Raw genomic sequence first — 19,536 nt, 5'->3', positions numbered from 1 at the left:
CACCCCCATCTCCTACCTACTAACCTCATCCCGCCGCCTTGACCTGTCCGTGCTCCCTGGACTGACCTATCTCCTCCCTACCTCCCCACCTACACTCACCTTTACTGGCTCCATCCCCGCCTCTTTGACCTGTCTGTTTCCTCTCCACCTATCTTCTCCTCTATCCATCTTCTATCTGCCTCCCCCTCTCTCCCTATTTATTTCAGAACCCCCTTCCCCTCCCCCGTCTCGGCCTGAAACTTCAGCCTTGCTCCTCTGATGCTGCTTGGCCTGCTGTGTTCATCCAGCTCTACACCTTGTTATCTCAGAAAACATTGGCGTGAGTTTTTTATAGGCCACCAAACTGTTGTGGTAATGTTAGCAAGATATAAATCAAGAAGTTAAAGCTGCAAGTAATCTGACTTATCAAGTAAGAATTGACTTCTCTTTGCATATGTACTGGGTAAATCTGATTAGTACTAATGCTGTGGAGAATGTGTTTCTGGAGTGTGCATGGGTTTCTGGATCAGTACATTGAGGATCCAGCTGGAGATTGGCATATTTTGTATTTAGCATTATGTCATCAGAAGGGGCTAATTCATTATCTTGCTATAAAGGAATCATTAGAAAATAGTAACCCCAATCTGATGAGAATTTTACATTAAGTTTGAGAGTGATCTATTTCAGAATGAGCTATGAGTCCATATCTGAACAAAGGGAACTGAAGGTATGAAGGGCGAGTTGGCTGTGGTTTTGAAAATACATTAAATATTTGAGACACTGGCAATGGCTAGTATTTTTAAAACGTATTACATGGTCTCTAATGGATCTACATTCTTCTAAGACACACAAACCCAACAGGAAAAGTGGATTCACTGTACTTAACCAAAGTTAAACATTGCATTCAATCAAAACAAGTAGTTTGTAACAATGCCAGTAAGTGATAAGGCTGAGGATTGGGATCAATTTAGAATCCAGCAAAGGATGACTAAGAAGCTAATAACGGGAAAAGAGAACGTGAATGTGAACTAGCAACTAAATTAAAGGTGGACTGTAAAAGCATCTTTATGCATGCAGAAAGTAAAAGATTAGCAAAAACAAATGTCCTTTACAGGTGGAGACAGATTAATTCATAATGGAGAAGAGAGAAACAGTGCTCGAGAAACAAATGCTTTTTGCCCGTCTTCACTGAGGACGGTATGGAATGTCTTCCAGAATGAGTCAAGGAACTTGTAAAAATGTGAAATTGAAAAAGTTTGTATTAATAATGCAGTCTAAAATAGTCATATTCTGATCGGATTGAACCTTGTGGGTTAAATAAACTAAATAATAAAGTATTAAATGAGGTGGCTATTATAACAAGTGTATTGATTATCTTTCAGAATTCTATAGATTGGCTATTTTTCAGTCTGGAGGAACCATTTTACAATGTGCCCAAGACTGGCTACTTAAAGAGGGATAGAGAGAGAAAACAGAACTAAAGACCAGTTAGTTTGACTTCAGTCGTATTGAAAATATTAATTTATAAAAGGTGTGATAACAAAGCACTTAGAAAATGACTGAACACAATCAACATGGATTTATGAAAAGGAAAATAGAATAAACCAATCTCCAGATGGCAGGTTATTACCAGTGAAGTACTACAAGGATCTGTACTTGGATGTATGACCAAATGTTCAGGACACAAAATTAGGTGCAAAATGGGAGTTGTGAAGAGGTTGCAAGTCTTCAAGGAAATTTTTTTCCCCTTTATTCACTAACGGGATGAAGGCGTCACATCTAGGCTGCATTTATTGCCCATCCCTAATTGCCCAGAGTGCAGCTGAGAGTCAACCACATTGCTGTGGGTCTGGAGTCACATGTAGGCCAGACCAGGTAAGGATGGCGGTTTCCCTCCCTAAAGGACATTAGTGAACCAGATGGGTTTTTCCGACAATCGACAATGGATTCGTGGTCATCATCAAAATATCTGGAATTAAGAATCTATTGAATTCAAATTCCACCATCTGCGTGGCAGGATTTGAACCCAGATCCCCGGAATGTTACCTGGGTCTCTGGATTAACAGTCTAACGATAATATCGCTCTGCCGTTGCCCAACGGATAAGAACATGACGGCACAGTGACTCTGGTTAGCACAGCAGGACCCTGGTTCGATTCCATCCTCGGGCAACTGTCTGTGTGGAGTTTGCACATTCTCCCCATATCTGCATGGGTTTTCTCTGGATGCTCCAGTTTCCTCCCACAGTCCAAAGGTGTGCAGGCAAGGTGGATTGGACATGCTAAATTGCCCGTAGTGTTCAGGGATGTGTAGATTAGGTGGCTTATAGGGGGATGGGTCTGGGTGGGATGCTGTATAGGTCAGTGTGGACTTGTTAGGCCAAAGGGCCTGTTTCCATACTGTAGGGATTCTATAAAAAAAAAGACAGTTGGAATATAATGTAAATGAGTGAAGTTATCCACTTTGGTAGAAAAAAGAACAGAAATGCAGAGTATTTCTCAAATAGTGCAAAGTTAGAAAATGTTGATTTCCAAAATAACTTGGGTGTTCTTGTTCGTGACTCACTGAAGTTAGAACGCAGGTGCAGCAAGGAATTAGAATGGCACATGATATGTTGGCCCTCATTACAAGGGAATGTGAGTACAAGAGTAAAGATGTCTTGCCACAGTTGTGTTGAGCCTGGGTGAGACTGCACCTGCAGTGTTTTATTTTGTACAGTTTGGTCTCCTTATCCCAGGAAGGATGTTCCTGCTATAGAGGGATTTACAGCAAGAAGTTCACCAGAATAATCCCCAGAATGGCGGGATTGCTATTTGGTGATGTTGAGTAAACTGGCCTTGTATTCCCTGAAATTTCAGAGAGGTGATCTCATTGAAACTTACAAAATTCTTAATAGGGATAAGCTTGGGATCTTTCACCTTGCTGGTGACTCTAAAATCTGGGGACACAATCCCCATAAAATGGGACAGGCCAGTTAAGACTGAGAAGAGGAATTTCTTCACTCAAGATTGTGAACTTCTAAAATTTTGTATAAGTTTGATAATACAATATATTGGAGTATAAAGACATAAATCAATCAAAGGTGTGCTACAGAATAACAAGACCATATGTGAGTATGCTTGACCTGGAAGGAGTGTGGTAGGGAAAATCTTTAATCTCTCTAAAATATGAGTGAAGTTAATTGTTTTTAATAATGTTTGAAAAGGTTTTAAGTTTGCATGAACTGTAACTGGATCAATTGTAATTTTCTTGGGAAATAAATACCAGTACAACCTGGCAACCTTTTTCCTGCAACAAGTACCATTAAGAAAAATTAATGTGGCTGGCAAAAAAGAGTGCTACAACAGAAAGGAGAGCTATAAACAGCAGAGCTTGAGGTCAATGTGATCAGTGCACAGATGAAGACACAAGGAGAAGAGGTTTTTTTGCTTGTTGGAAAAGGATACAGGAATGCTTGGAGATACTCTGAAAGTTGACTAACAAATTTTAAAGCCTGAAAAGCTGTGTGCATAGCTTGGAGATGCTAAAGGATTGGGTGTTGTTCCAGAAGTGGCCTTGAACTGGGATGTTATTAGTCAGTTTAAAAAGAACTCTAAAGCTGCACCGTCAGAATGAGAGACACTGGGTTCACAGATTTTTAAAAAAAGTGCTGGAGAAACTCGGCAGGTCTGCCAGCATCTGTGGAGAGAAACAAAGTTAACATTTTGAGTCCAATATGACTCATTTAACAGGTTCATAGAAATGTGCCTTGCCTACAGTGGTTGTACTTGTGAAACTGAAAGGTGAAAGCTTTTGTCTGATAGGACTCTGCATGAGCACTGTAATTGTTTGTAAAGTGTACCTTTGTAATCGCTAAAATGAAATTTACTGCTTCATTTGAGGTGAAAGCTACAAAAAGTGGAATTTTGTTTCGTAATTTCTTCATGAGGGTGTTTTTCAACAAATATGATTTATTTTGGTGTACAGTTGCTTCACAGGGATAGTAACTCAGAAAAGAAACCAAGATTTTATTTCTGGACTGCTCAGATTGCAACAATAACAAAAAAAATTTGAATTCTCTCTGACTCCGGATCATACAAGATTTCACAAACAATAAAGTCAATGTCAACTAAACATTGAGAAGAAGTTATATTGGACTTAAAGTTTCAACTTTTTTTCTATCTCTCAGCTGTTGCAAAAGATGGCAAATGAGACTAGATTTCTTTAAGATATCTGGTCAGTACGGATGAGTTGGACCAAGGGGTCTGTTTCTGTGCTGTATGTCTCGACAATTCTATGACTATCTTCTGTATTTGTCCAACACTGTTTTTGTTTCAGATCTACAGTTTCTGAAGCAGTTGACTTTTCAACTTAACGTTACGTAGGCAACTAATGCAGTAAACTACAGACCCTTGCCTTTATAACGTGAATGAAACCCCATGTTCTTTTATACTTTACACCGCACTTAGTAGAATTTTACTCTTTACAGGAACCAGTGCAGAGTTCTCCCATTTTTCCTCTTTTAAAAAAAAACGACTCACTTCTTATTTCATGGACTTGTATGTTTGCCCAAAGCCGTTTTCCTCAGATTTCTGAAAATTCCCGAACTGACTTGTAGCAAGGCCCACTCTGAGGAGTCCCTTTTCCTGAAGATGCTAGGGTGAATTTTCCAGTGTCTTTAAATCTCCAAATTTCCTGTTTGTTTGAGCAGATCTGAACTGCCAGCAGTATCCTTCCTGATGATGAACTGAGAATGATCTTTATTTTCTTCGCTGCTATTCTGAACAGCTGTTGTCTTTCTGTCCCTTCATCTTTCGAGGGCCTTTGATTTGATGAGCCTGGTCGCATTAAGGCCAGTTACTTTTTTTCCTTTTGTCTCCTGATGTTACAAATGGCACCCCGCTTTGAACATAGCTTGATCTGGGCTCCTAGCCAGCTAGATCACATGCCCTTCTGCTCCCGTTTACTTCACGCAAGGAGACGGTTGTCAAGCCCTACATTAATGACAAGGGATAGAATTGAAAAATACGGACGTTATGCCAAAAGTGAAGAAATGTTTTGAAGTTCTCGTTGGCATATTAAGAAGATGCAAAGATTTACAAAGATGATACCAGAAACATCATATACAGCAAGAAAACATTGACAGACTGATCTCCTCTTGAAAGAAGGATGACCTAAGAGACGTGTTTAAAAGTCTGCAAGGTTGGTGGGGTGGGGGAAGCGGAGGAGTTAAGACACCAGAAACTTAATCGGTCTGGTTCGCTATTTTCTGACGAGTTCTTAACAGGGCAACAATCATAGCACTTTCTGTACGCCCCACCTCCAGAAAAAATCTTGATCTACGAAAGCCTCAAATTTGATTACCGTCTCCAAGTCTTTATTGAGGTCTGATTGGACACCCGATCAAATGTATTTTCAGCGTCGAAGATGTTGTCTTATTGCACTAAGCCTCATTTATGTAACCGTACCATTGGGGAAAATTATTTTCCAGCAATAGGAATTTGTGGTTTACACAAAGAAACCGCACTCGCGGGGTATGTTGTTAAGTCAGTTATTTAAGGGAATTTCATGACACTGCTGTTACGTTTGTTTTTTAACTATTGAAGGACGGAAAGAGCATATGAATAATACATTTCAGAAGTTTCTGTAAAGTATTATTTAGAACAAGCCATGTGTCATGCTCTGAAATAGTTCCGAGACGAAGTATAAGTTTTAATAACCAGATCAATAGTCACTTTGTGAAGGAACAGTCCGCAGACGTTGTAGCGCAGCGTGTGGGTCGCGAACATCTGCTGCTGAGATTCGAACTGAATTTTCATCCGCTTAACTTCGGCTACGAGTCCAATGGCGCTGGATCGAGAAAGCTCCAGTAAAACCGACAATAGGTGTCTATAAATCTTTTCAGTCGCCTAGCAACTAATACAATGAAATTGAAAGTGGAAAAGGAATCGGTGACAGTAACTGTAATGGTTTACAACTGCAAATCCTGCATTTCTTAAAGCATACCTCGGCTTTCGAAACTACGTCACATTATTTGGTAATGAGGTCTCTTCATTCCTAATAGTTTACTAATAAGTAATCCTCATGCAACATAGTAGTGGCAGGTTATCTGACAAAAATGGGAAAAATAATTTCAATAAATCTTTCACAATTTACCCTTGGCTACTTCTGGCTTGATTAAGTTTATTCAACCTCAATCATGGAAAAAACAATCATAAATTTATTTTCATTGAAAACAATTAAAACACTTGACCTAAAACGCGAGGCAGTCAAAAGATACAACTGACATTTTTACTATTGCATTAATGTTACCTTTGTAAGGTTTAAATGTAAAGGTTTTATCTTTCATGTCCCACGGTGCAATACGCCTGACGATCTAAGCACGTGACTGTTTTTTGGTCCGGCTGTTGCCTTAATGTAAATAATTTATAAATCATTACGTGGGTGGAACATTTTAGAATGAATCGATTGATGGGAGCGGTTTTAGAGACACTTTTAACAATAATTGGAGTTTTAAAGATTTTTGCAATGTGTGCGAACTATATTTCGAATGCAAATCGCTGTCAGCAGCGTTTGCAGAACAAATGTCCTGTCGCTTTGAGAAGTGCTGTGTATTTAAGGAGGTGCTGCATTTTTAAGGAATCGACTGTGATAAATTTAGACTTCACCTTTAATCCATTTTCATATTAATTCTGGCTTAATTTTTCTCCCTTGAAATGGAATTTCTTGCGTTCATTCAATCGCTTATAACATGAAAGATTTTTCGTTTTCTTTTTACTGCCTCGCACCTTTCATCTCAACAATACGGACTATTTTAAACGCAAGTCTTCTCAGTCATCAAAATTGCTGCTGTAACTGGGAAGGTCCTTTAAGCACTTCTGAGCTCTGGACATTCTGAAATAATGGTGAGGAGAGTCAGAAATGAACACCTGTCTTTCCCTACGTTTTTTTTTTGGTTACGGATAACGTTGCCCAATCGAATCCACTTCTAACTACTGCCGTCACCACTGATGTTCCGTCTGCTCTAACTCTTTTTGTATGCTGTTGCACCTCTGGTAGGAAACGAGAATTTATCATCTACAATTTTTGTTCGATTATTGATATTGCTTAATAGCTTTCTTTTCAAAGCTTCCTTTTGTCCGTTCTTGTTTGCACAGTTTTAGTTTCCTGTTCTAATTTTTCATGTCTCAGGACTTAGCTGTGGACCCCGTGATTGTTCGTTTCCTCTTGCAGTTTTAAAATATCTGAGGAGGGGGACGTTTTTGTAGTCAGTTTATAGTTTTGAACCGTTCGTCATCTTTAGGTTATTAATATAAAGAACTTCCTTATTTGGCTCACTTGAAGAGCAGCTTTTTGCCCCTTTTTCTGTTGTTTGGAGGAGAAGCCGTTTTTCCGTTATCTCAAATTGATTTGAAGTAATCAAAAGGAGCGCAAGCTGAATTCTGTGCGTTTAAAGCAAAGTGCAACACCAAATCTAAAATTAACACTCCAGCTGATGATAGTGCTGCCACTATTAGCTACAGGGGCGGGATGAGTGACCGGAAGACAGGGAATTTCCATTCACAATATTGTCGAGAGCCGGTCGGGAACTCGAGCGCCACTCTCAGGAGCTGTAGTTACGGCGTCGGCTATTTTTTTTCCCTTTTAGTATCGGTGCTAACAGATCTCTTTGACTAAGCGACGCTGACCTATTTTGACATGTTCAGTCGTAGCTCGAAAAAACGAAACTCGAGCAAAAGGGTGAGTATTTTGACTTGAGCTGCGTTGTTATCGCGTACTCAATTTCACCTTGCGCGCTCGTGTCTTGCGCTACCCTTCTTCCCGACCCCAGCCGCGGACATTACCGGGACTGAAACATCCTGCAAAGATTAGGAGGTCGTCTGGTTACAGTGCAACGTCGTCACTGCTGTAATTGATTGGCCTGTTTTTTTTGGAATGAAGGGCGCGCACGTCGAATTTGAGAACCACGCAATAGGAATGGGCTGCATAGAAAGTAATGTTCGAACCTTGTGCCCTACCTTTCTGTTTTGCTTGCGCTAGCAAGTTGTTAACGCCATGGTGTGAACCTTTTCATGTGCTCACCTTTCACTGGTTTGCTTTTGTGTATTCGGTAAATAGGCATGAAATGCGAGTCAAGTTCTAAGAACTGGCAGTTGCTTAGGGAGTAGTACAGTACGTCAATCAGATAGGGTTGTCTGGGACTGCTTCAATTGTGAATTGTAATGATCCCATTAAAATGTCTGGGAAGCGGAAAGAGATCCCATTGCGCGCACAGTACGTGCAAATTGTATTTTTGAGATGTGATTACATTATTCTTGTTAAACTGTTTGCACTCTTGCTGCGAGCTTTGCAAAAGGAAATGCTTATTATTAAAACATACCGTTGCTTCACATTTTTAAGGTATAAGATGTTAAAGTCGGAACTTTAACGTAGAGGTCCTTTTAATTGCATTTTGGAAAATTATAAAAAAAAGTTCGATAACTGTTTAGAAGGAAATCACTATTCCAATAATCAATTTCCATATATACAGATCGCACCTTGCGTTGAGTGATAAAATTCATTTTCCCTTTCAAGTCCCTTTTACATTCATTAATTAGCCTTTCAAGATGGAGTCCTTGAAATTTGAGGATTAGTAGTCAATATGTACCAAGCTGGAGGTAAAGAGTTTAAATAATCCAAATTGATCAGGAATATAGAATTTAAAATTCAAGGTGGTAGGAACCTCAATCAAGAATGAAACTTACTTGAATTTGGCTAAAAGAAATTGTCATTACTAACATAGTTATGTCAGTGACTTCAAGAAGCCCTTTTTAAAGGTCGTTACAACATGTTCATTTTTTTGTAAAAAGACTGTTTTAATGGATGAATCAATTTCACTTATGCCTAAATATTTTGCTTCTGAAGTTGAAGTGAGTTTGTTTTGTTGAACTCTTTTTTTTGAATTAATCTGTCTAGCTAAATGGCTGTCTTCTATTTGCTCTGACTTCCCAATACCTGTACTTTGATAATCTTACTCTTTCTGGAAAATTTAATTGTTGACTATTGCCATTTATAGCTGAAGTTTAGCAGAACTCATTTAAACTCTTTTCATTAGTAGTCTTTGCTGTTATTGCATGACTTTTTAACAACATTAATATTTAAAATGAGTTCTGCATTTGTTTTCCTGATTTTTATCTCCACTTCTCAGGAAAGAATAAATTCCTTTCATTTGTGCCTTTCCCTTAATGGGCTCAGGGCTAAGTAATGTCAAGAGATATATTCCTAGATAACAGCAATCTAATTGTCTTGAGGTACAGGGTAAGGATATTTGTTTGCCGCTAGTTCATATTTAGTTAAATAAAGAAATGTGGAAGGAGGCCATTCAGTCTGTTGTGCAATGCCAGCTATCTGCAAGAAAGCAAAGCAATTAATCCAATTTCCTCCCTTGTCTCTCCAGGTCTGCATTTTTCCTTTTTTTTGAAAGCTAGAGTTGAATCTTCTGCCACACTCTAAAGCAATTAAAATAATCTCTATAATTTTTAATCCTAACTACTGCATGTGTTGGGGGAGTGGGGTGGGGAGGGTTGGAGGAAGTACTCATTTCATCTTTGGTTATTTTATTCTCTCTCTATTGGTGTTTTATGGGTCTTGCCTGTTCTGTCAAAGGAGACAATTTCTCTCTATCTGCTCTGCCCAGAACCCTCATGATTTTGGAAACCACTATCACATCTCCTCTTCACTGTTTCTGCAGGAAGGGAAACTGGTCTAGCTCCTTTTAAACTATTAAAATAATTTGAACTCTGTCATCCTTGGAGCCATTCCTTTTTTAAATCTTTTCTCTATCTTTTTAAAAAACCTTCACTTCTTCCTGAAGGATTTTTGTTTCTAATAATTGGTTGAATTGATTGACATGTATAAGCCTATTCCCGTGCACACTTTTTGAACAAAGGCCTAGCACTTCTTTCCTTCAGTTCTCTGGTGCCAATACCTCCACAATATCCTCCCTTGTCTCAGTATCATTGCATCTCGTTTGGTCCTGCTGAGTTTTCAATTTCAGATCAAATTAATTTTTAGGCCATCCAGTGTCTCCATTACCACCTCTTTCACAGTAACTTCAACTGCATCTTCGTTGGTAAGGATAAAAGCAAAATACTAATTTAGCAAATTTCTTTTCTCTTTCTTTACACCTTATGCTTTCATTATACATTCCACCTCCTCATCTTTTTCATCATCCAAGGAGTGTTGGCTTTGCTTGTTCCACCTTTCTGTTTGCCCCCAAGCCCCCACAATGTACGTTGTCATGACCTACCCATCACCTCTTGTCAGCAGTTTATAGTTCTATATAATTCTGTATATTTCCAATCTACCTGAGCAATACTTGTTGCCACTCCATTTAAACTGGCCTTCATCCAGTAAAGTATTTTTACTTTAGATTGTTATGGACTAGGATTAGGAAGAAACGTAACCTTGTGATACTATGACCACTGTTCCGTAAAAGTTCCCCTATTGTCACTTGATCCACCTCATTTTTCAGAACCAGATCTAGCACAGAAACACTGACCAAGAAAATTCTCGTGAAGACAGTATTAAAAACTATTTCCCCTTTGGCCTATACTGTTATGTTTCCAGTTAATATTAGGGACAATTAAAGTGCCTCCTCCCCCCAATATCAGTATAATGTTTGCATGTCTCTTCAATTTCCCTGTAAATTTACTTCCTTGTGTTTTTTTCTATTACTTTGTGGCCAATACTTTTTCTCACAACACCTTTCATGCAGCACTTTTCACAATCTTGGGATGTTTCAAAATGCCTCATAGCCAATCATGTAACTTTGAAGTGTTTTTGTAAAAAGAGAATGATCATGATCACTTGGGGTTGTGAAACTTAACTGCAAGGGGCATTTCAGCCAATTAAAAGGGTATCTTTGACAGTCTATTTAATATTTTGTGCTTTTAAGTCTTTACTAAATTATGTAATACAATAGAAAACTATTTACATCTTGATTCATATTATTTTTCAGCTCTCTGCAGTGGATGACCCAGAGAAAGGGCAGCCCTGTAATGCATGTGGAGACCGGTGTCCTGGGTTAGCATTACATAATTGGAGGTATTAATACTTTTTTAAACAGATGCTTATAAATAAGCCGCCTATTTGTTATAATTGCATAATCTTGTTTGTCTTTTATAATGCAGTTCTATTCCTGGGTTTTTAGAGTAAATGGGAGTGTATGTGAAAATTGTCTAAAGTGAACAGTTCCTTTTTTTTCAACATTTTGTTTTCTGACTTTGGATATGTGCTGTTCTTTACTGTCTATACTGAAGTTAAATTTATTGTGAGGAAGTAACTGAAGATATTTTATTTAGTGAACTATAGAAGCTGTGTAAAGACTGCTGTGGTTGACTGTTTGATTGCACCACAGAAATCTAAATACGGGCTGGTGTAGAAGGTTTTTAACCCTTTGTTTTTGCACACCTTAAAGTGTGTAATATTGTTACTTTGAGATAATGAAAAAGCATTAAAATTTTTGTTCAGTTTTTAATAAAGAATTTACTGTTTTCCAAGGAGTTGTGAATTATGGACAATAGTGGCTAATTATATTCACCATTGGGGTGACATTTGAGCTGTAAAAGAATACCAGGAAGTTGTATCTTGAAAAAGAGCAAATACTGCATATTTGTATTGTGATCTGTTCTGCATTGTATCACTTCAGTTGTAGTGTGGGTTATTGGATACCTGCTAAATATACATGGATTGTATTTGTGTATATTTCGGTAACACATGAGATAAGTGAGGAAAATAAATTAGCAACCCAGCTCTTGCAGTTACCATAACTATAATTGGACCAGCTGGCACGTCTTTTTATAGTACTGGGCAAATATGTAACTACAGTAGCGTAACTTTTTTTTGGCTTTAAATATGTAGGAATCATCTGAGAAAGTAACTGTAAATGGAGAGGAACTTCAGAGTGCTTCAGTGCAAAGGGATCTGGATGCCCTCATGCCAGAATGGAATTTTGGCATTTATTGCTAATGTAGTAGAGTCTAAAAGTAACAAAGTGTTTGTGTACTTGTACAAGGCTTCAGTGAGACCTCCCTTACTTGAGGAGAAATGTGGTTGCATTGAAGGAAGTTCAGAGGAAATTCAGTAGATTAATTCTAGAGCTGAGGGATTTGTCTTGTAAAGAGAGATAGAGCAGTTTAGGTATATACTCTGTAGTGTTCAGAAGAAATGAGAGGAGGTCTAATTGAGGTGTGTAAGATGCTAAAGGGGTTGACAAAGTATACGTCGAAAAGCTATTCCTGTGTGGGGCAATCAAGAATGAGAGGTTGTAGTTTTAGGATAAGGGTTAACCGGTTTAAAACATGGATGAGGGGAACTTACTTCTCTCAAAAGTTCATGAATCTGTGGAATTTACTACCCAGAGTGAATGAACATCAGGACATTGAGTAAATTTGAGGAGAGACAGATTTTTAATAAGCAATGGGTTGAAGAGTAGTGGAGACTGGGCAAGAAAATAGAGTTGAAGCTCAGATGAGATCAGTCATGACCATATTAACTTGATGAGTAGGCTCTGGGGCTGAATAGCCTGCTCCTGGTCCTGGTTCTTATGTTTTGAATTTTTGAAGTCCGAGGCCATTGCGTATGTTCTAAAAGATTCCAATCTACTGTGTAAGATTTCATAACCATATATGTTTATACCTTCACACTTTTTTTGGTGGACCTTTTGGGCATCTAATTGCTTCGCACTAGTTGGAATTTGGGAAGTGATTACTACATTTTAATGGATGGCTTTCTTGAGCCAAGGATCAATGCAATGCTACACTAGTCTGTGCTGTAGACAATAGACCTTCCCTTTACTCAGCATTTCTATTTCTGTTCTGTTAGAAATGAGCTAATCATCTGAAATCTTTCATCCTTAATTCGAACTCTATTCTGTGGCATGTGTATCTCTTCTCTAAATTTCCTAGTCAATCTAAAATTAATCTAATATTTATATTAAAAAGCCCTAATGTGTTCACAAAATAATGCAGACAAAATATTGAGTCTGTTTATGGTTGAGTTCAGTCAAGATTTCTATGACATAATTTTTTAAAGAACATCCGGCTATAAACTGCTGTTCATGTTTTACATTTCTACCTTATTTTAAATGGTATTGTTGGGGAGGGGAGTAGGCAGTTAAGTGTTTTTTTTTTTTTTTTTTATTCATAATTCACGTCAAATTTATGATGTAATTGTTTTATTTATTGTCATGTGTACCAAAATACAGTGAAAAGCTTTGTTTACGAGCGGTACAGGCAGATCATAATAAGCAATGCTTGTACAGATCAAAAAGACTTCGAGGCATACAGGTTACATTGCACAGGGTGTGGGCTAGGCGAGATCAGTGTTAGTGAGATCAGCATTATTTGAGGCGAGAGAGTCCATTCATCAGTCTGATAATGGCCAGGAAGAAACTGTTCCTGAACCTGCTTGAGCGTGTGTTCAACTTCTGTACCTTCTGCCTGCTGGAACAAGTTGTAGGAGATTGTTACTGAGGTGTGATTGGTCTTTGATGATGTTGGCAACCTTTCTGCAGCAGTGAGCCATGTAAATGGAGTTCATGGATGGAAGTTTGGTTTCCGTGATGGTCTGGGACATGCGCACCACCTCCTGTAGTTTCTTCCAGTCCTGGACAGAGCATTACCATACCAGGCTGTTATGCACCTGGACATTATGCTTTCAGTGGTGCATCTGTAGAAGTTGGTGAGGGTCCTAATGGACATGCCAAATTTCCTGAGCTGCATGAGGAAGAAGAGGCATTATTGTGCCGCTTTGACTGTTGCAATTACATCTATCTCCCTTCTATAGTTTGATTTGTTGTTAGATATCTGTCCCACTATGGTGGTGTCATCAGGGAATGTGTAGATGATGTTCCTTCTGAATTTGGTGACACAATCGTCGGTGTAAGGGGAGTACAGTAAGGGGCTGAGGACACATCCTTGGGGGGGCTCCAGTATTGAGTGTTATTGTGGAGGAGGTGCAGTTACCTATCTTCACTGATTGCGGCCTGTGGGTCAGAAATCTGAGGATCCAGTTACAGAGGGCAGAGCTGATACCAAGGTCATGGAGTTTTGAGATCAGTCTGGAGCGGATAATGGTGTTGAAGGTGGAACTGTAGTTGATGAGCAGAAGTCTGACGTAGGTGTCTTTGATGATGTTCCACGGATGAGTGCAGGGCTAGGGATGTGGCATCCGCTGTGGGCTCGTTCTGTCGTTAGGCAAATTGCAGGGGATCGAGGTTGACCGGGAGACTGGAGTTGATGTGGGCCATGACCAGCTTCTCAAAGCACTTCATGATTATTGAGGTCAGAGCCACCGGGTGGTAGGCATTAAGGCACATTGCCGATTCCTGAAGGAACCAACACACCCCGATTCTACAGCCTCCCGAAAGTACGCAAGCCGGAAGTACCCCTTAGACCCATAGTCTCCCTACCAGGCACTCGATCACACAGATCAGCCAAGGAACTACAAAGGAGACTCGGGCACCTAGTCAACAAGCACCCCACTCAATCCACTCAGCCCAAGAATTCCTCAACTCCAAAGACAAAAGGATAGATGACTAGGAGACCATGATATCGTTTGATGTCACTGCCCTAGTCACATCAATAGACATACCAGTAGCAAGAGAAACAATGACAGCACTACTGGAACAAGAGCAAGACCCCAGTGAAACCATCTGCACAGACAACATGCTCAAACTACTGGACCTATGCCTCACCACCCACTTCACTTTAAACAGCCAAACACACGAACAAATCAACGGGACACCCATGGGATCACCTATCTCCAGGCTCATAGCAGAGGCAGTGATGTAAAGACTAGACAGGACAGCCATTCCTCTAATCCAACCAAAACTATGGATATGCTACGTGGACGACACCTTTGTCATCGTTAAATGGACCAAACTGGAGGAGATACACAAACTTTTATAAACAGCACCCTCATTGGAATAAAATTCACCAGGGAGGAGGAGAAGAACAAACATCTCCCATTCCTAGACATCATGGTAGAGCGCAAGGCAAATGGGGAACTCCAAACGGAAATACACAGAAAAGCCACACACATGGACCAGGTACTGAACTTCAACCGTAACCATCCCCCCCACACACACAAACGAAGCTGTGTGCGAACTCTATTTAAATGGGCAGCAACAAAGAACTACGCCAAGAGGAAGAAGAATACCTCTTCCAGGTTTTCAAGGATAATGGATATCCAAAAAACTGGGTCAGAAGATGCCTACACGAACAACATCAGGAAGATACTGCACGCCCCGACACCCTACATCAGGAACACATCGGAACTAACCACAAGACTCCTACGACCGCTGGGCATCAGAGTGGCGCACAAGCCCACATCAACCCTATGACAACTGCTCACCCGAATTAAAGACCCACTCCCCGCCATGGACAGGACCCAGTGTCATCTATAAGATCCACTGCAGAGACTGAGAAACACTACATTGGACAAACAAGAAGGAAACTAACAACAAGGGTACATTAACACCAACTGGCTACAAAAAGACATGACCAGTACTCGCTCATCTCAATCCACATGGAAAAGGAGAACCACCAATTCGACTGGGACAACGCCAAAATCCTGGGACAAGCTAAGCAGAGTCAGACATGGGAATTCCTAGAAGCCTGGTACTCCATTAAGAAAGCCATCAATAAATACCTAGAACTCGACTCCATATACACTCCACTACGAAGGAAAACCGGAAGTGAGGCAATCCAGCTCAACGGACTCCAGAGTTTAAAAACCAGGCGGGAAAACATACTGAGACTTCATCGGAGGCTGCACTGATGTTACCTAGCAGGGTAATGAAACGTCTGCGGAACAACAAACCAGCTCGGCGAGCCAACCAACCTCAATACCTCTATCAGTTGGTCCACATAGGATCCAATTGCTTGGCTAGCGACACCGTCCGGACCCATCGCTTTCCTTGGATTCACTCCCAGGAAGACGATCTGACATCTGAAGCGATGATGGAGGGAACAGGTGTGTCTGGGGCTGTCAGGGCAGCTATGACCGTGCCACTGGCATTCTGCTCAAACCGAGCATAGAAAGCATTGAGCACGTCAGGGAGTGATGTGTCTTTGTCTGCTCTCTTGTACTGCTTCTTATTGTATTCTGTAATGTTGTTTAGGCCTCACCATAGGTGGTGTGAGTCTGGCAGATTTGGGCTTCTAGCGTGGTCTGGTATTACCTCTTGGCATCCTTGATGGCTTTGTGGAGGTCATATCTGGATTTCCTTTATTGGTCCAGGTCTTCCAACTTGAATGTTACACATATGGTCTTAAGTAGGGAGTGGACTTCTTGGTTCATCTGAGGTTTACAGTTGGGGAACACTTGAATTGACTTAATAGAAATCTAACAACTGCAGATGCTGTGAATCAGGAACAAAAACAAAATTGCTAGAAAAGCTCAGCAGGTCTGGCAGCATCTGTGAAGCAAAAAACAGAGTTAACGTTTCGGGTCCAGTGACCCTTCCTCAGAACTGTTGACTCTGACTTCTTTGGTATGCAGTCCTCCATAGTTTGCGAATGAAGTCTACAAGAAAGAGATTGGTAAAGACAAATGTAGGTCCCCTACAGACAGAAACGGGGGAATGTATAGTAGGGGACAAAGAAATGACTGAGGAACTGAATACATACTTTGGTTCTGTCTTCACAAAAGAGGACACAAATCAGATACCAGAATTGTTGAGAATGCTAGATTTAGTGAGAGGGAAGAGCTGAGGGAGATCAATATTAGTAGAGAAATGGCACTGGAAAATTTTGTTTTGATTGAAGGCTGATAAATCTCCATGGCCTGATAATCTACATCCCAGAGTACGTAAGGAAGTAATTCTAGAAATATTGGATGCATTGGTGGTCATATTCCAGGATGCTATAGACTCTGGAACAGTCCCTGCAGATTGGAGGGTGGCTAATGTCACTCCAATATTCATAAAGGGAGGTAGAGAGAAAACAGGGAATTATAGACCGGTGAGCCTAGCATCAGTAGTGGGCAAAATTCTTGAATCCATTGTCAAGGATTTTATAGCAGAGCATTTAGAAAGTAGTGGCAGGATCAGGCAGAGTCAGCATGGATTTATGAAAGGGAAATCATGCTTGACAAATGTTGGAATTCTATGAATACGTAACTAGTAGAGTTGACAAGGGGGAGCTACTTGATGTAGTATATTTGGACTTTAGAAAGTGTATGACAAAGTCCCACATAAGAGATTAATTTGCAAGATTAAAGTGCAAGGCATTGGGGAAGTCTATTGAGATAGATAGGAAACTGGTTGGCAGAGAGGAAACAAAGAGTAGGAATTAATGGATCCGTTTCAAATTGGCAGGCAGTAACTAATGGAGTACCACAGGGATCGGTGCTGGGACTCCAGCTATTCACAATAATGTATTAATGATTTGAATCGGGGAACAAAATGTAACATCTCCAAGTTTGCAGATGACACCAAGTTGGGTGGGAGGGTGAACTGACAAGGATGCAGAGATCCTTCTTCATGATCTGGACAGCTTGGGTAAGTGGGCAAATCGATGGCAGATGTCGTATAATTTGGATAAATGTGACGTTATTCGGAAGCAAAAACAAGAAAGGTGGGTTACTACCTGAATAGCAGAAAATTGGGAGGGTGAGTGTGCAGTGGGACCTAGGCATCCTTGTGCACCAATCGCTGAAGGTAAGCATGCAAACGCAGCAGGCGGTAAAAAAAACAAATGGTATATTGGCCTTCATTGTGAGACGTTTTGAGTACAGGAGCAGGGATGTGTTGTTGCAGTTGTACAGGGCCTTGGTGAACCCCTGGAATATTGTATGCAGTTTTGGTCTCCTTTTCTGAGGAAGGATGCTCTTGCTCTTGAGGGAGTGTAGCGAAGGTTTACCAGGCTGATTCTGGGGATGGTGGGTCTGACATATGAAGAGAGATTGATTAGGTTGGGATTGTTTTTGCTAGAGTTCGGATGAATGAGGGGGAGATCTCATTAGAGACTTAAAGTTCTAACAGGACTGAACAGGGTAGATACAGGGAGGATGTTCCCGATGGCGGGTGTGTCCAGAACCAGGGGTCACAGTATGAGAATTCGCGGTAGATGATTTAGGACGGCGATGAGGAGACACTTCTTCACCCAAAGAGTGGTGAGGCTGTGGAATTCATTACCACAGGAAGTAGTTGATGCCAAAACTTTGAACGTGTTCAAGAGGTGACTAGATATAGCCCTAGATATAGGGTGAATGGGATCAAAGGTTATGGGGAGAAAACAGTATTGGCTGTTAAGTTGGATGATCAGCCATGATCGTGATGAATGGTGGAGCAGGCTTGGTGCCACCTCCTGCCCCTATGTTCTATATTTCCATGACTAGTGGCATACTCATCTAGGTTTTCTGCAGATCATTTGAACACTGTCAAGTTGACTGATTCCAAGCAGTCGCGGAGACAGTCTTCTGCTGCCTCGGACCAGCTGTGTACTACTTTTCATGAAGGATTCTCCTGTTTCAGCTTCTGCTTGTAAGCAGGGAGGAGGAACACAGTGCTGAGATCTGATTTTCCGAAGTGTGGGCTCCTTGGACGACATGTCCATCCTGGGCCTCCTGCATTGCCACAATGATGCCACCCGAAGGCTGCAGGAACAGCATCTCATATTTCGCTTTGATACCCTTGGGCTGCAGGGTTCCCATGCGGACTTCATAAGGTTCAAAATCTCCCCGCCCCCGACCGCATCCCAAAACCAGCCCAGCTCGTCCCTGCCTCCCTAACCATTCCTCCCACCTCAAGTCCCACCCCCATCTCCTACCCACTGGCCTCATCCCGCCTCCTTGACCTGTCCGTCCTCCTTGGACTGACCTATTCCCTCCCTAACTCCCCACCTACGTTCACCTTTTACTGGCTCCAAACCCCGCCTCTTTGACCTGTCTGTCTCCTCTCCACCTATCTTCTCCTTTATCCGTCTTCCCCTCTCTCCCTATTTTATTTCAGAATCCCCTTCACCATTTCAGAAGAAGGGTATCCACCCGAAACGTCAGCTTTCCTGCTCCTCTGATGCTGCTTGGCCTGCTGTGTTCATCCAGCCCTACACCTTGTTATCTCACCTTTTCAAATAAAGAACCTACCTCTGAGGGTGGGAAGTAAGTGAATGATTAAATGGATGCAATTTTGCAGACCATTGTAGTGTTGTATTCTTGGCAAAATTATGAATTTACATCACATTTACAATGATTCTAAATAGCAACATTCAATATTTGTACATTTTTAGTTTAGGCGGTAACAGTGAAATGTTAAAAAGTTTGCAGCGTTAGTACTGTATTGTTGCAAATGTGACTTTGAAGCACTGCAATTCTGCACGGTGTCAGACCTAGAAATTTCTGTGACTTAAAAACCTGGCACAAATATTACCCCAAATAAAGTAAGAATTTTTAAAAATGTAAATGTGCATTGATCATTAAAAATGTAACACTTGCAGGAGTGCCATGTGTGATGAAGATAGGAACATGTGCGTTCGGAGGACAAATAGGATGTTTGGCTCTTCAGGCCTGTTTTACCAGTTTATAAGATCACGCC

General features: G+C 40.7%; 1 protein-coding gene across 10 annotated transcripts in view; it reads left to right on the top strand.

The window, feature by feature from the left end:
- Positions 1 to 19,536, top strand: part of prickle2b (prickle homolog 2b) — a 273,140-nt gene that overhangs the window by 20,945 nt on the left and 232,659 nt on the right. For 4 of the 10 annotated variants that reach the window (XM_048606542.1, XM_048606543.1, XM_048606541.1 and 1 more), the window contains exon 3: positions 10,957 to 11,042. Coding sequence is in view for 2 of the 10 variants with exons in the window: in XM_048606538.1 (XP_048462495.1) it covers positions 7,656 to 7,697; positions 10,957 to 11,042 (128 nt within the window). In the remaining 8 variants the exon portion in view is untranslated. Of the gene's footprint in view, positions 1 to 4,929; positions 5,160 to 6,269; positions 6,375 to 6,541; positions 7,013 to 7,514; positions 7,698 to 7,931; positions 7,951 to 10,956; positions 11,043 to 19,536 lie in introns of those variants that run through there. The other 6 variants (XM_048606546.1, XM_048606547.1, XM_048606544.1 and 3 more) reach the window with 6 other exon arrangements.

The sequence above is a fragment of the Rhincodon typus genome, chromosome 16 (assembly GCF_021869965.1).
Source record: "Rhincodon typus isolate 14 chromosome 16, sRhiTyp1.1, whole genome shotgun sequence".
NCBI classification, from domain to species: domain Eukaryota; kingdom Metazoa; phylum Chordata; class Chondrichthyes; order Orectolobiformes; family Rhincodontidae; genus Rhincodon; species Rhincodon typus.
This window is presented reverse-complemented; position numbering and strand designations above follow the sequence as displayed.